At 37.3% G+C, this 17718-nt stretch overlaps 1 protein-coding gene across 1 annotated transcript in view; it reads left to right on the top strand.

Annotated features, from left to right (window-relative positions):
* The first annotated feature begins 1129 nt into the window (after positions 1–1129).
* The window catches only part of RBP1 (retinol binding protein 1), a 47963-nt gene continuing 31374 nt past the window's right edge, over positions 1130–17718 (top strand). Inside the window, exons 1-2 of the mRNA XM_042460974.1 lie at positions 1130–1275; positions 1770–1948. Of these exons, the coding sequence (XP_042316908.1) occupies positions 1203–1275; positions 1770–1948 (252 nt within the window). The 5' untranslated portion in view covers positions 1130–1202. The remainder of the gene's footprint in view (positions 1276–1769; positions 1949–17718) is intronic.

The following is a 17718-nucleotide window of genomic DNA, read 5'->3' as shown; positions in this document are numbered from 1 at the left end:
TTTCCCTGTTGTATTCCTAAGTGATGGGAAGACTTTACAGTCTGAAGTGATTCCTTTCAAGCTACAATGTATTGTTGAATAATGCAGTGCAACATGGCGTGTAGTTTTTTTCTCCCTTGCTTACTTGCACTGCAGTTAATGGGTTTCTGTGAAGTACTGCTTATTTCTTGGTCTGAAAAGACTTCTCATTCTCTTAACTGGAAGCGTGTTCTGATTAATAAAAATGTGCTGTTTTGCTGAAAATGCTGGGCAATACATGGAACTGGGTATTATCTGATAATACAAACCTGGATGAATAATAGCTGGCTCTTTTTCAGCCATCTATTAACCGGCTAGTTAATTCTCCCACCTAGTAACCATCATTCAGAGTTTACTATGTAACCATGACCTGAAGGTCAAATTTAGCTATTCAGAGAAGACTGTTCAGTTTCTTGCAGTAGAATGTGGCTAGTTGTCTTTTGCAGCAAAGCAGAGAAAGAGTATATCTGCACTTTATACATATAGCAATGCAATGCCACTATAATTGCCATGGCATCAGCCCATGGAATCCTGAATTTGTCATTGGTTGGAATACTTAGAAATCTGTGTTAGAAAGTTCTAATGCTGTAGTTTAAGGAAATCTACTACAGCTTTTTAGCCGAAAATATTAAATACTGTATCTTGCTGAAACTACAAATTCCAGGCTTCTGCAAGATGGAGGTATGACAACTAAAGGGTGAAGTGTAGATACCTTAAGGATATCAAATTGCACCAGAAGGGTCACAATTTGTTCCTGCTGCCATCCCTACCAAGTCAACAAATATGTCCCCTGCAGCAGTATTAAGAACCTTTCTCTGTATCAGGAGAAGCCATCTTATTTTTTGTAGGCATATTGGATGGAAAAAGTAATATGGTTTGATTTGATAGCCAGCTAATCACTGGCCTTAACAGCCATTCTATGGAAGAGCAATGACCTATTCCATTTAAATCAAGCCGTTCCTCTGTCATTAGCAAACTAAAAGGCTGAGCTTTGTAGAAGGATTTAAAGGTAACACTTCCAACGGTAATCAGCTTAAATGGACTAGCATAACTGCATGGTCGGAAGAACAGATAAAAGAAACCAGAGCTCAAACTTGCTTCAGCAAAAGGAACTAAGCTGTACGGTATAGAAGTAACAAGCTAGGCAAAGGTTTTGATTTTGGACTAGAAAACAAACACGAGTAATGCCTGTGGATTTCAATGGTTATTGGAAAATGCTCAGCAATGACAATTTTGAGGAGTACTTGAAAGCACTTGGTAAGGTTTTTTTTTCACTTGTCATTTCCTACATGATCATACCTTTATATCTTCTAGCCTTGAGACAGTTATGATTCTTCTGTAGAGTTTTCCATGTATATATCACTCAATTCCTGCTTGTGTGGCTTTTGTATGAATTCTTTTTTCACAGTATAAATAAATATTTTTTCTAACTTTCTCGAGGAAAGTACTGAATGAGAAACAGGAATGTCTTGAATAGAAATATAACTCAAATATTACATTGTACAAACACTGAACACTTTAGAATAATCAACATTAAAATAGAGCTTACTATTATAGCATCAGTGATTCATATGGTACTTTATCAACAAAGAACAGGGCTACTAAGTTCAATATTGAAGGTTTTAACTATACTGAAATGTGGTGTGTTTTTTTAATGGCCACTATATAATTCTCAGGGGTTTTCCAGTTCTTGTACAAATAACATTACAGAAATCCTTTTCTTCTTTCTGTCTTTCTCTCTTTTCTTCCAGATGTAAATATTGCCATAAGAAAAATAGCCAATATGCTTAAACCTGACAAAGAGATCATTCAGGATGGAGACCACATGATCATTAAAACGCTAAGTACTTTTAAAAACTACATCATGGACTTCCATATAGGGAAAGAATTTGAGGAGGATTTAACAGGGGTGGATGATCGCAAATGCATGGTAAGAATTAATACAGCAACTGTTGCATGACCAAAAAATAATTTTAGAAATAGGTTTAAAAAAATCTGCCTCACAGTGTTTATAGACATTGCAGTACGACTTTTCATGGAACCTTAGTTTTGTTTTTTGTCATAATTATTTGCCCAGCACCATTAAGACAGTGCAAACTTGAACATACACTAAGTGTGTTGATGGATATAAAGTAATATTCTGCAATCCTGTTCACATTTCTGGAAGTATGCCTCAACAGTGTGGGATTATCACACCTTCATGTGCTTCTCCCATTCGTGTCCCATGCATAAACTGTAATAGACGCATCATTGGGTAATAACGGATCGCACAACTAACATGTTTTAATCATGTTTTTATGACACTTGCCTCCCATGTGATAGAGTCCTCTAACCCTGGAGACTAGGGTTTGAAATTCTGTTCAGCCATGAAAACCCCCTGGTGGCTTTGGGAAAGTCTCACTTTCTCAGCCTCAGAGGGAGGCAAGCTCCCTCCAGACAAATCTTGTCATGAAAAACTTGTGATAGGGTCACCTTAGGGTTGCCATAAGTCAGAAATTACTTGAAGGGACACAACAGTCACACACAACTAAAGCAGAGCATTTGTCGGCTGTTGGCCACCTTCTGCTAGTAATTCTGAATAGGCCACGATATAATGTACATGGTTTAAAGAGTTATTTATATCAGAAACAGAATCTTCATCCTTAACAGAAACATACACTACAGAGACTTCTCCCTTATGAGCTTTAAGCTTTTGACAAGAAAACAATATTCTGTAGCTCCTAAGAAATAATACCAATTAGTATCACAGGCTTGCTAATACCAAACCACTTAGCTGAGTCAGAGACTAAACATTGTCCATTAGTTTCAGAGGAAGATGTTCTAAGGCATCATAGGGTTTGCAAGGTACACAAGGTTATTTGGGTGAAGAAGATAACAGAAATGCAAAAGGAATTTAAGGAGTACATCATGTCTGAGTGTTCAGTGCGCTCTAAAAACAAATGAAATTTCCCTCTTTATCTTAAGACAGAAATGGGGAAAAACATGAAATACGATAAAAGGGAAATGTTTTGCTAGACAAGAATGCAGGTAGCTCCAAGTCTATAGATGTATATAAAGGGATTTAAAAAACAAAACAAAAACCTAGATTGAAAGGGAAAGGCAGGATATAAATAAATATTTTATTATTATTATCATTATTATTTTCATAGAGCTACCTCCCATATTGCCCATCTCATTCCTGGTCAGTGATCACAAACTCAGACTCCATCATTCAAACATTAGGAAGGTTTGCCCCAGTATACATCTTCAAGCACTTAATGTACCCAATTTAGAGTGATCCATTTGAAAGTCTTTACAACCATTTGTTGTTTTTATTTCCCTGAATAATTTGCTTGGCCACCTTGTCACTCACATCTATTCCAATCCCTGAATGAAAAAATTAAAAAGCATTAGTTCAAATAAAAATAATTGGTGGCTCCCATTCTTGCACCCCTCTATTGTGAAAACATTTCATTTCTTCCTGCTCAGTGATTCTTGTTATTCAACCAGTTGTTGGTTGTTGATCTTCCGTTAGCAAACCCTTCTTTTTTTACAAAGTTCTAGAAGCCTTTGGCGAGTCAAAATGGTTTGTTAAAAACATTTTGAAAGTCCATCATTGTAGTGCCTACCAGACCACCCTTTTCCATATACATTTTGATACTCACAACAAATCAATTAAGTTAGTGAGACAGGACTTAGGAGTTTAATTGTTATCTATTTTTATATTCTATTGTACTATATTGCTGTTTTTATTGTTGTGATTTGTATTTGTATATTGTATATTGTATTGGGTTGTAATCCCGCCTTGATCCACACTAGCGAGATTCCATGGGAAAATGCGAGTTAAACTAGATTTAAACCAAAGAAATTCCAGAAATGTTCAAAGTTTATTACACATCACAGTTAATGGGAAATAATGTGAAGTTAAGCAAAGAAAAACCAGGAGCTTTCTACTTTTGGAACAAATCTTCCCAGAACAAGTGTTAAGATAAGTGGACTATAATTTCCTAAATTTTCCTTGAATCATTTTTTCAAAGTGACCTAACACTGGCCATTTTCTACTCATCTGGCAGAGCCTGATCTTAGCCACTGGTTTTCTAGGTTTTTAAGAGTATAACATCCAGCTCTCTCATTCTTCTTTTCAACTAATATTAAGGAAGCTATGGAAGTTCTGAACTATTACCTCACTGCAGTGATGTATGATATATAGTTTGACAAACTGGAACTCAGTCATTCAAGAGTTAGATGCTATTGGATAACAGAAAGACTGTTTTAGGGATTGGAAATGCAGGATCTTCTGGATAGAATTGTGATCTCTGTAAAGCAGGGATGGACAAAGTGTGGTCCAGGGGCAGCATGTTCCCCTCCCAGGATGTTTCTACAGTGCTCAGTCTCTCCAGAACCCCTGGACCCCCTTTCTCCCAAAAGGTGAATTGCCTGGCTTGGAGCTCTTTCACACAAAGCAATTGTTTACAGCAGAATGAGTCCACTTTAACTGCCATGCCTGTATCCTGTAGAATCCTGCAGTTTGATGAGGCACTAGAACTCTCTGGCTGACAATTCTAAACACCCCTTCCGTAAACGGTAAAATCTAGGATTCCATAGGACGACATCATGATAGTTAATGTGGAATCATAGTTCCCTAATTGTGAAGTCCAAAAAGAACCCTCTAGAAGCCACCAAGGGTAGCAATTCACCTCTTAAATAGGTTGCAGATCCTTCCTGCACTGTTTAGAATTTAAAAATGATCCATTTTTAAAACCTTGATGTGAATCTCCTGCAATTTATTATTTTGTGTTTGGGAATGGAATTTTTGGCAATCTACAAAGCCTTCACAGTGTCATGAGAAAGAAATTGGCCTCTGAGTCTGCTTCAGTTCTTCATTTCTGCTCCACAGGGTAAGGTTTTTGAGTGCTCTAAGATCAAGCACTGTTCCTGGATGTCTATGTGACTTCTGTTGTCAAAATCATCCAGGTTTTACTGAGATACCAACAGCATCCCTTCCTGGATAAGGCAGTTCTGACTACAGTAATCACCTTTGGGTAACTTAAAGATTACCTCTATCTCACATTTGGAGGGAGAAACAGGAGAGGAGGAAGAGACAGGAATGTCACTTCCATGAACTTCCTTCAGCACATAATTTTCAACATCCAAAATATTTAATTTGATTTGACTTCATGGGTTTTCTAATTTTGTAAATCACTTGGATATTTTTGTCTGTAATGGGTGGCAAAAATTCAATAATAAACAACTGAATCACAGATCTGATCAGCAGCTGTACCTGTGATTGCAGTGACTACAGGAAGGTTTATCCTTCTCATAGAAATGCTTTTTTAAGACATTCGGTTTCTCTTTTCACTACACATGTTAAAACAGAAGCACTTACTAAAGGAATCCCACTGTTCATGTGGCTGAAATTATATGACTCTGCCTTAAGCTATTTATATTATTTGGAAACTTAGGAATGTGTTGCTAGTGTCTAGGAAAGTAAAATATTCAGTGCCTTGCAGGTCTGGTACCTTACAATATGAAGTCAGATATCTCAGAATCTATTTTTTCTTCTGCTTCATTTCTGCTGATACATGATGAAGCCAGGTATGATTGGCACCATCACATTTCAGAGTTCTCTTCCTGTGCATGACTTTTTTTAATGTTGCAAAGTATTTCTCCCCTAGTGTCAGGTAATTGCAATGTGCTGTATTATTTTAACATTTATTTAGTGCCAGTGGGGTTTGTGATTTTGAGTGATCTGAAAATACTTAAGTACCCAAAATAGTAGAATTACATCTAGTTTTTAACTTTTAAAAAATTATTATTGTCAAAAATATAATTATAGCAGAATGAATTGATACACAGAAAATTTAAAATCATATATAATCAATTTGATCATAAATAGTGCTACTGTTTTTTAAAGAAAATCTGAAGGCATTATCAATTGTGAAAGTATGATGGCATCTGTTGCCCAACTTTGTGGTTGTTTGTTGTTTCATCCAATTACGGACACTTTCTTCTGCCTGGTTTGTTTGCCTCCTTACCAACAAGAGAGAAAATCCATGTTTTATTTGGTAATTTGGTTTTTTGCTTATTTCCTTGTCTTGTTGGCAGATCAATGGAAAGGGGAAAGTATCCACATTTGGACAATACAGTAAAACCACAGAACACAACAGTGGTTTGTTTAATTGTTCCAGTAAAACTAGGAGTGTAATTCTTCACTATAGAGCTAGCACAGCTTAGTGGTTTGAGGACTGGAGTACAACTCTGGAGACCAGGGTTGAATTCCCAGCTTGGCCACAAAATTCACAGGGAAAGTCAATGGCGATCCTCCTCTGAACAAATCTTGCCAAGAAAATCCCATGAAAGGTTTGCTTTTGGGTTACCATAAATTGGGAACGACTTGAAGGCACACAACAACAATAAAATAAAATAAAACATCAGACAGGCCAAAATAAAGCTGCTTCAGGCCACTTTGGATGCATGCTCTTAAATGATTCATGTGTCCTAAGAGTCATTGCGCCGGCGATGCAGAAAGAGAACAAAGAGGGTGACACCCCCAGGTCAGCCCCTTTAGCGCTGCTCCTCCCATCTCCAGGTTCCCAAATCAGACACCCTTTTGATCCCATTCATTTGCCTCGAATCAGACTAGGGAGGCACAGGAAAACTCACTAAAAAGCCACTGTTTTTTAAAACCGGTTTATCAACCTATAATTCGGGTTTTTCAGGATAATTCAATTCAGATTCGAATTCCAATGGGAACGATATCAGAGCAATGTAGGTCGAATGTGCGCTCAAATGAAAACGATGCACCCATGATTTGCATCCTGATCTGCGTTATAGGCCAGTGGGAATGGGGCCTTATTTTACTAGATCACTGGCATAAAAGTTTAGTAATACAACTTTCTTCAGTTGGATGATGGTTCAGATTTTGATAGAGAGAAGAAAACAGGAAAGCGAGTCTTCATCAAATTAGGTTTGCAAAGGCCCATAACTTGTTTATCTTGACCACAACATTAAATACATTTCCTATAATCTGTTGTAGGAGCATGAGAATTGGTTTATAGTATTTCCAGAGCAGAAATGAATATCACAACATTTAACCTAAGAAATATGTAAACCATATGAACATGGAAGGCGTGTGTCATGTGTGTTCCTGCATTAAATATGACAGTCAAATGGCTTTTAGAAAAGAATTTGAGAATGAATCAGGGTCATTGCCTCAATCTGGTGTTTAAGCAATGCTTAAACCAATATGAATGAAACTCTTGCAGATACTTTTTTCATGCTGTATTTGCTACTTAGAATATAAATTGAAGTTGTCATAGTTTGCTTGAAATTTCTTCTTTCTATAATGAAAAGTGAACCAGGAATGCATAGTCCCAGGGAAAGGTGGATCATCATGTTTAAGTAGCTTGTTTGTACATTTTGTACAAACCAAAACAAAGAATAGTTGACCACAAGGGCCTGTGTAAGAAGGAGCTAATTAGAGAACAAGTCTGCTGAGATTGGTCTTTGATGGGTTATAAGAATTCTTGAAACAGTCCAAGGACCCAGATGCAGCTCTCTTGTAGTCTGTGATTCTGCCCTTAGCATTTATAAATAGTACAAATGAAGGATGCTTCAGCTCTTGGTGTATAGAAGAATATGATTAGTCACTCCTTATATTAACTGTACTGTGCCATTAGTAAATTCATCAGCCCAAGAGGCATTAGTATTAAACTGAGCTGAATTTTATATTTGGCATAAAAGTTATGTGGTTTATGCTTAATGTGTTTTCAATGCAGCCATTTTTGTTTTATTCATTAAATTCCACAGTAATATATTATTAGGATATGAAAGACCCCAGTTACATTACATGAAAAAAGGCAGAGCTTTAAAAAAAAACAAACAGTGTTTGTACTATGACTTCCAGTGTACTGCAACTAGCATAACCAGTGGCAACACTGACCAGGGAATTCCATGTGCTATAGTCCTCAAAACCCTAGTGTTTCTGGATTAGACAATCAAATTGGGATCCACAGTAAAACAGGATGGCAGTGTCAAAGACACAGTGTGAGTGTGTGTGTGCGCACGCATGCTAAAATTGTCCAGGGAAGTATCATATAATGAACATGCCTGTATTCTGAGTTTAACTATTAATTGAGCATGTAGTTAAAGAGAGCTAGAATTGGATTATTTATGGTTTGAAAGTGATCTTTATCTGATGTCAAGCCAATAGTTGCCTGATTTTGATTGTGGGAAGTTCAAATCCTTGCTCATCCACAAGGCTCGGACTAAGAGCCTATATGATCATAGCTGTAATTTACAGACTCCCTTAACTCCCTTAACCCATGAAGTTATCCTATCTGCTTGCACAGGAAGAACAAACCAAAGCATGTTAGCTTGTTGGTTTTTGTGGCAGGAAATCCATATGCTGCTGTTCCTCATTCATAGGAGAGAAATCATAGTTCCTTCATTAGTAAGTCTCTTGCATATGTGCTTATTTTCCCAGTTAGCTAATAATGTATCTAATTGTTCTTAATCATAGTTATGAGGATAAAATATAATAAGCAGAAGTATTTAAAAGATGCAGCTTTACAGCTAAGCTAGTGATGAGTACAGAATAACAGTAACATATATTACAGAAATTATTCCTATCTTAAGTAGACTTTGCTTCCACCATTTAACACCCCAGAGTTCCCCAGGACATCCAAATTATTGAGGTGTTACAAACCGCCGCTTTGTGGCGGTCTCCCGGCACTGCTGTTTGCTCTGCAAGGGAGCCGCCGCAGCCAAACCGCACGGCTCCCTTACGGAGCAAAAAAGAAGCTCCAAAATGGAGCTTCTTCTGACGTCGCGCTCATGACGCCACGAGGAGCCAATGGTGCACTCGCGACATCATTAGCGCCGCGCGACATGCAGACACACAGCGTCCGTTACGTCAAGATGGCGGCGGCCATGTGGAACGGCCGCTGCCGTTTGTTACGGACAGAGTCCATAACAGGAAGAGGGGTGTCTGGAAGAGACGCCCCTTTTTTAAACTGGGACGTCCTGAGGACATCCCAAGTGGCGGTTTGTAACCCGCCAGAATTTCTTAAACTGGAGTCGGTGAGAATAGCATACCCTCCAAAATTTCACAAATAAAAATGGTACCACATGTAGCCATGCAACATCAGTGTTATGAAGACTGGCAAAGTTATAAATAAGGAACAAAATACAAACTAAAAGAAGCTGCAGAAGTTTGCTTTTGCCTGAATGGGAAAGAGCAAGATGGTGCCCCTTCCCCTCTTCTCCACTTCCCATACTGAGTTAATTGAACTGCTTGCAGCAATTGAAGTCAACTGGCCAAAGGGGGAACGTGAGAGAAGAGAGAAACTGGGACACCTTCTGTCTGAGGTAAAGTAGCTAAAAATATAGGAAGTTTGAGTATTAATTAGGATTGTCCCTGCCAAAGCAGGGCATCTGGAGGGTACAGAATAGGCCAGCATTAAGCCAGTGGTTTCAGATCTGGCATGCTCTCAAACAGCAGCTTGAACAAAACACTCAATTTCCTGGGTTCAGAATTCAGAAAGAAGGCTGATTGCAATAAAAAGGAAACTGTCCATTTCGAAAGTTATTGTTGAACCACAACAAATTTCCAGAATCCTTACCCTTGACTATGCTGGCTTAGGCTGCTGGGAGTTGCAGTTCACAATGTCTGGAAGACCACACAATCCTTGCTTTAAAACTAGGGTGCTTCTGATCTCCTCCTCTGCCATTCAAAAGAGGAAGAGAAAAAAGAAACAACATGAAACCACAATGCTTAACACAGTTTGTAAATATAGTAAGAATTCATAGTTTTCTCTTATGTCTGAATGGGCCAATCACTATAAATTAATATAAAAATAAAGACATAAACAATGTTCTTGGAACCGACTTTTCCTCTAAAATAAGTGGAAACTTGTTTTCTTTTTCTTCTTTGTTTTTTAAAGGGTTCTTTATTGTTCAAGTAAGACAGCAATAGCAGTGCTTATGCATGCTTGCACAGGGACTGTATGTTACTGGTGAATAAAAATTAAAGCATTCTGTTCACCCCTAGAACTAATACACATCACAGGAATGAATGCAAGTTAACCTATGCCACATTTAACAACCAAGTTTAGTTCAGATACAGTTATTTTGCAAATTCAGAGACCATCTTCCTGCTATATTGGAAGTGACTTAACCCACACTTTTCTTGATGCAGCTGTTAAAATAGATCACTATCTCATTTTCTTCATTTCCTCTACGAATATCTGAAAATGGCTAAATTGCTTCCATCTTAGACTTGATTAGATGATATGCTGTTCCCGCAAACTAAAACAAAAGCAGGAAGATTTGTCACAATGAAAGTAGCCAGGGGCTCAGTTGAGGAAATATATGTCCCATAGAAAATCGAGAGCTTCAAATATTTAAAAGAATTGCATCTACTCGCAGTTTTGACTCATATATTGTTCTTTGACTATGGCATGCAATCTGGTTACTTAAGCACATTACCCAAAACGTGAATGAAATATGTAGAAAATACAAATATTATCATTTATGAGTATAAATGCAAATAGTTGCTGTAATTTAAACAAAAATGCAACATATCTTACCATAGCAGAGAAGACTGTGCCCAGGTAAACTGTGTGACTATTTATCTGATATCTTGGTGCTAAAGGTTTATAGGCAAAAGGAAAGCCTCTCTTTTCTCTTTTTATGGGTTTATATCTCTAAACAAGACTTGGACTAGTAATCCCTTCTGATAGAGAACACCTTGAAATAGAGAAATATCCTTGATAAAGTGAGACACATGCCCACTCAAATGTAATTTGCACTTCAGATTAGTCCCCTTGAATGAATCACTGCAGCACACAATTCTCATTTCTTTAATAATAATCTTTATTAATTTTCAATACATAACACTTAATAAATACAAAAATTTAATCCGTATACTTATATCCCGTTGTTCTTCATTTTCTTTACTTCCTGTCTTCACACTGTTTCTTTGAGTTGCTTCATATTCCTTTTTTTACTTGCTTCTTGCAAATAACTCCATATACAAACCCAAAATCTACCTTTAAAGCCCTAAATGGCTTGGGTCCAAGCTATCTCAGGGACCGCCTCCTCCCGTATAATCCTCCCCGCGCTCTCCGGTCCTCTGGGAGGAACTTACTGCAGCCTCTAAAATCTAGGCTTGCGGCGACCTCCCAGAGGGCATTTTCTGCTGTCGCCCCCAAACTCTGGAACGACCTGCCGAATGAGATCCGTCAGTTGACATCATTAGACAGCTTTAAAAAAGCTGTCAAGACGGATCTCTTCCGGCAGGCCTTTCCAGATTAACCATCCCGGCCTGGGCTCCCTGATCCCCTCTTTCCTCTCGTGGCCCCATCTTCAGTGATGGTTGAGGATCTCCAGAGGGACACCAGGGTTTTTAGTTTGTTTTAACTATATTTTATGTTTTGATATTGTGTTTTTAATTTGTCATATTTTTTAATACTTTTATAAGGAGGGGAGGGATTATAATGTTTTTAATTTTATATTTTACTCTGTTATAATCACTGTTGTCAACCGCCCGGATTGGTTCGCCACAGGGCGGTATACAAATAAATATTATTATTATTATTATTATTATTATTATTATTATAAAATCTACAAAAAGAAAACTTAAAACTATAATATTTTTCCTTCTTATACAGTTGTATAACCACATGTATCTCCAATTTCTATCTCAGATTTATCCATAACCTTGTTCTTTTTCCTATATATATTTCTATTTCTGGTCCACATCATTTCCTCTTCTTGTTCTATATATCATTGGTAAACCAGCTTTTGTCTATACACCATCTTTTTTCCAGGAATATCGCAATTTGTCTCCATTCTTTTTCAATATTATCCTTCTTTTTATCTTCTAATACATATGAGAGCATATCTGTCTAATTTCATTCAACTTCCATAACCATTCATCTACTTGCAATTTTTCCTTTAGTTTCCAATTTTGAGCTATAATTACTCTAGCAAGTGTTATCATATATAGAATAATTCTCCATAATCTCCTCTCATCCTCTGCCTTTAGATAGTAAGTCATATTTAGTAAATATAGTTCTGTTTTTTATATATATTTAATGCCAAATATTTGCTGTATTATTTTATGTATCTCATCCCAAAATTCCTTTACCTTTTCACACTTCCACCACATATGGATCGTTGTTCCTTTTTCTTTTTGACACTTCCAGCAATTATCTGATTCAGTTTTGAACATCTTTTTCAGTCTAGCAGGTGTATAGTACCATCTGTTACTAATTTTTAAAAAGTTTTCCTTTAGATCTTGACTTTTAGTAAAAGAGTTTGTTCTTTTCCAAGCTTTTTCCCATGCTATCAGCGGTATATCATGCCCAACATCCTTTGCCCAATCTATCATATATTGTTTTATTGGTTCTTTTTCCAGTTCTCTATCTCTAAACAAATTGTAGAATTTTGATATTTTCTTTTCTTCCTCTTTCATTATTATCTCATGTAATTCTGTTAAATTTAATTCAATCCACGTTGCTTTTATGTCTTCTTTAAATCTGCATCTCAATTGATAATAACTATACCAATTAATTTCTTTTTTTTCTTTGACTAATTCCTCCTTAGATTTCATAATTATCTCTTGTTTTTCATTTTTCTTAACTATATCTCTGTATTTCAGCCAGTATTCTTTTTGATCCCATCTATTAGCGAATGCGTCTTGAGTTGATACCCATCCTGGTATTTTATAATAGAACTTTGTTTTAATTACATTCCATGTTTTTATTAGTGCTCTTCATATTGGATTATTATAAAAGTCTTTGTGCACCTTAGCTCTATTGTACCAAAGGTACGCGTGCCACCCAAAACGGAGGTCAGCTCCTTCCAAGTTTAATGTATCTTTTTCCTCCAGTTTAATCCAATCTTGTATCCAGAGCATGTTGCGGGCCCATCTGTAAATTTTTATATCTGGCATACCACATCCTCTGTTTTCTTTCTTTTCCTTTATATTATTCCACCTAATTCTTGCCTTACCTCCTTTCCAAATAAAGCTTTTAAATTCTTTATTCCATTGATCTAAAATCTTATAATTTATACTAATTGGCAAGTTAGTAAAGAGGATTAGGATTTTTGGTAATATGCTCATTTTTATTGTGTATATTTTGCCAAGGATGGATAGGTTTAGGTTAGACCATCTATATAGTTCCTTTTTAATGTTTTTCAAAATTATTTTATAATTATTGTCAAAAAGATTCATGTTATTATTTGAAATCCATATTCCTAAGTATTTTACTTTATTTGTCACTTCACATTCTGTTTTTTGTTTCAATATTTCTTTTTCCTTTCTATTTAGGTTTTTGGTTATTATCATAGATTTTACCTTATTAATTTTAAATCCTGATAACTTTCCATACCATTTTAATTCATACAATCACATGTTCAATATTATTTATGGGTTTTCCAAGATCACCACTCACATCGTCGATAGGCTTGAACCTTTACCTCCGTTCCCTTTATTTTATTCCTCTTATCTTTTGATTTTCCTAATCTTTTCAGCAAAAATTCCAGCACCAAAATGAACAATAAGGGGCGGCCTGTACCGCACCTTAGACATATGTGCTGACACCTATAGGTCTTCAATTTTTCATCTGAAAAATACAAATTTAGTAACACTAGCTTTTAAAATATTTGAAGAAATTTCATGTGGACATTTTCTCTAAAAGTTTGCAGTAGAATCACAATGTATTCAATTGTATTAAAACATCATTATTATGGTAGAATGACTTTCACAGTAGGCATTTACTTCCTGTGGTTTACTTTACAAAAACTTAGTTGCATATGGAAAATAGATTGATTTGCTTTTTTCCCCATGTTTCACAAATATTTTCTAATTAAACTGCATCAATTGGTGGTTATTTTGTCATTAACAATTAGAATCTTTATTCTATAAAACTTTTCTTATAGTGTTTGATTTTAAAACTTTCCTCCTGATAAACATAGGCCTGTTACAGACAGCCAAAATAAGCTGCTTCGAGTCACATGGAGGTATGGTGATTCAATGATGCATGCGTCCTAAGAGTCCAGAGTCACACCAAAGCCACGTCCAGCCTAAGGACTGGAGCGTAGCTTTGGTGTGGCTTCTGGGCTCTTAGGACGCATGCATCATTGAAACACCATACCTCCACTGTGACTCGAAGCAGCTTTATTTTGGCTGTCTGTAACAGGCATAGTTTCACTGTACCCCCTCAGAATGCAGAGGTGACCATAGTCTTCCCCAGGTATCCTTTCACACTACACAATTACAATGCTATATTCAACTTTAACTGCAATTTTTTACCTATGAAATGTCTGGGATTTGCAATCCCAGGGAAGATCATTTAGAATTCTCAGCCAGAGAGCTCTATAGAGGTTTGATTCTTTGTTAATATTCTTCTTGAATGAAACAAGCAGTGATTTTGGCAATTCTCTTCCTGCTACAAGAAAGTCTTCAAAAACTGCAATTTTCAAAGAATATTCACAGTTCAGTGCTTATTCTGTGAGACAGAGCAGGACACAACATTTTATGCATGGAAAACACACAAGATATTGATTTCCATGCAAAAATACATAGACTATGTCCCTAATGTAAATATATTTGTCAGTCCAGGATTCTTCTTCTCAGGGTTTCTGGACATTTCAAAAACATATTATTATTATTATTATTTTGCCATTTAAAAATATTTTTGAATATTTTTCCCATCCCTAGAGCTTTAGTGTTTCACCAAACTACAAATTCCAGGATTTCATAGGCTGTTGCTATGATCGTTAAAGTGTAATATAGCACAATATTTGTGTAGTGTGAAAGGACCCCAGAGTTGTGGTCCCTGTGAAACTGTGGTGGTATCTGCATCTCTCATCCACTTTAGCCCTAAAATTGTGTTTTACAGACTGTTAAGGGATTAAAGTACAGTATTCACAGAGGAGGATGTGTGTTTGCAGATGGCACAGTACACCCACCTAAAACCCTGGCTTTGTCTTCTGGCATTTCATCAACAGCCCAGTTACACAAACTCTAATGCAGGTCAAAAGATATGCTGTTTTCTAAAGAAAGCTGGCCAAGCTGCTTACAGAAAGTGAGAGCTAACAGGAAAACATGGCAGGGAACAAGCACAATAACTGAAACAGATTCTGTGCTCAACTACCCCATTTTTCTTCTTGTATGATTCCATCTGTTTCAGTAGCCTCCTTTGTGATTTCCATGGGTCTGAGAAAAAAAACAGAGCCTGTTACAATGTTGCATAAACCAAGATTTTTTTTTAACAATGAAAAGCTGCAGTCTTGCACACAGTGTTACCGCACTGAGTGAAAGGAATTAGGAACAGCTAATCGCTTTTACATCACAAAGTACAATCATGGGTCAAACTAGTTTGGGCAGTTTTGGCATGGGGGCCAGATCCAGGTAATAGGGGAACGACACCTGGATGGAATATTGCATCTGTCATTCCAGGTGGACTCACCAAATAGTCTGGGAAAAGTGGATCCTTTCAGTGGCAGGTTTTGATGTCTGGATGAAGATCTATGCTAACTAAGCCTTTTCAGCTGTAGCCAATAAAGTTCTGTCCTTCTATATTCCAATGAATGCTGGTAGCTGTTATTTGCCACAGCAGAGCCAAAATCCTGCTGCTGGATCCACATATTTTTTGCCACATGAATGAGCAATATTTCCCTGGAGAACCTTTATGCTAGTACTTGCAGCCATCAGGAAATTGCAGTACTTGCAGCCATCAGGTAATTTAAAGCTGTGTTCTCTAGAAGAGATAGAAGAACAGGCAGGCACAGTTCCAGGCATTGGGGAAAGGTCCTCCCTCCAACTGTTGTGGCTTTGAAGGGAGATAACAGCAACCCTCATCTGCTGGCCTTAATCTGCTTCCTTAAAACCATCCCCTTTTCCTTGTATGCTGTGTCTTTTTAGATTGTAAAACTGAAGGCAGGGAGTTGTCAAATTGAGAATTGTAAACTACTTCTGTAAAGCACCATGTACTGATGGTGCTTTACAAATAAATAAACAAAATGCTGGCTCTTGTTGTTCCTGTTTTTTTAAGCAACAACAACTGCTTAATGGTCAGTCTTTGTAGTGTCAGCTTTGCATATTGAATTCCACCTTCAAGTCTTTCCTCTGTTATCATGAAGGTAAATTCTAAGCAACTGGCATGATACATTTTGGCTTAATTATGTTTGGTCTATTCAGTTATTTGCTGACACTCATAAGTATAGCAGAAGTAGCAGAGTAAAAGCTATCATCAACAGAAAAAAGGGGGGTGGACCCAAATAATTATTGCCCAGTTAGCCTGACATCAATAGCCAGAAACATTCTACAGCAGATGATTAGACAGATTAGACAGATTAGGAACCAATGCTGTCATTACTGAGAGTTAAGATGGGTTTCTAAGAAATAAGTCATGTCAGACTAATCTGGTTGATCTCTCTCTCCCCAACCCCATCTCTCTTTGATATTGTTATAGGCTTGATTGATGAAGGGAATGCTATGGAGGTAACATATCTTGATTTCAGTAAGGCTTTTGACAAAGTTCCCATGAAATTCTTGCAAAGAAGCTAGTGAAATGTGGCCTAGACAGTGCTACTGTTAGGTGGCTTTGTAATTGGCTGACTGACCAAACCCAAAGGGTGCTCACCAATGGCTTCTTTAATGGACTAGTGGAGTGCCTTGGGATTATGCAACATCTTTATGAATAACTTGGATGAAGGAATAGAGAGGTTTGCTGATTGAATTTGCAGATGATTCTAAACTGGGGAGGGGGGGTTGTGAATTCCCCAGAGGACAGGATTAAAATTCAAAATGGTTTTGACAGATTAGAGAGCTAGGCGAAAGCTAACAAGATAAATTTCAACAGGGAGAAATGTAAGGTCCTACACCTAGGTGGAAAAAATAAAATGCACAAATGTAGGATGGAAGACACCTGGCTAAACCACATGAGTCAGTGTGATGTGGCAGCCAAGAAAGCCAACATGATTCTTGGTTTCATTAACAAGAGTATAATGTCTAGATTAAGGAAAATGATAGTACCACTGTATCTTATATTTAGCTTTGGTCAAGCCTTACCCGGAATACTGTGTCCAGTTCTGGGCACCTCAATTCAGAAGGATGTGGGCAAGGTGGAATGTGTCCAGAGGAGGGTGGCCAAAATGGTGAAAGGTCTGGAAACTGTGCCTTATGAGGAGCAGCTTAGGGAGCTTGGAAAGTTTAGCCTGATGAAACGAAGGTTAAGAGGGGACATGATAGTTATGTTTAAATATGTGAAGGAATGTCATATTGAAGAGGGAAGAGGCTTGTTTTCCATGGCTCCAGAGAGTAGAACAGGGAGTAATGGATTCAAACTACAGGAAAAGAGATTCCACCTAAATCTCAGGAGGAACTTCCTGGTGGTCAGAACTGTTCAACAGTGCAATGCTGCATTTGAGCGTGGTGGAGTCTCCTTCTTTGGAGGTTTTTAAACACAGGCTAGATAGCCATCTGTTGGGGGTGCTTTGATTGGCAGGGAGTTGGACTTGATGACCCCTGTGGTCATTTCTAACTCTGGTTCAATGATTCTAAAGCAATATTGGTGCATAGTTTTTGCTTTTAGCAAACCAATGTCTACTGTATATTAGAGTGAGAAAGTATATTAAGTCCATGGGCCAATTTCTTCTTAGGAAGTGTGAGATAGTAGTGGATCTCTCAAACAGAGTAGTTGATTGGTG

The sequence above is a fragment of the Sceloporus undulatus genome, chromosome 3, assembly GCF_019175285.1.
Source record: "Sceloporus undulatus isolate JIND9_A2432 ecotype Alabama chromosome 3, SceUnd_v1.1, whole genome shotgun sequence".
Taxonomy (NCBI): domain Eukaryota; kingdom Metazoa; phylum Chordata; class Lepidosauria; order Squamata; family Phrynosomatidae; genus Sceloporus; species Sceloporus undulatus.
Note: the sequence above shows the minus strand (reverse complement) of the source record. Positions and strands in the feature narration are given on the sequence as shown.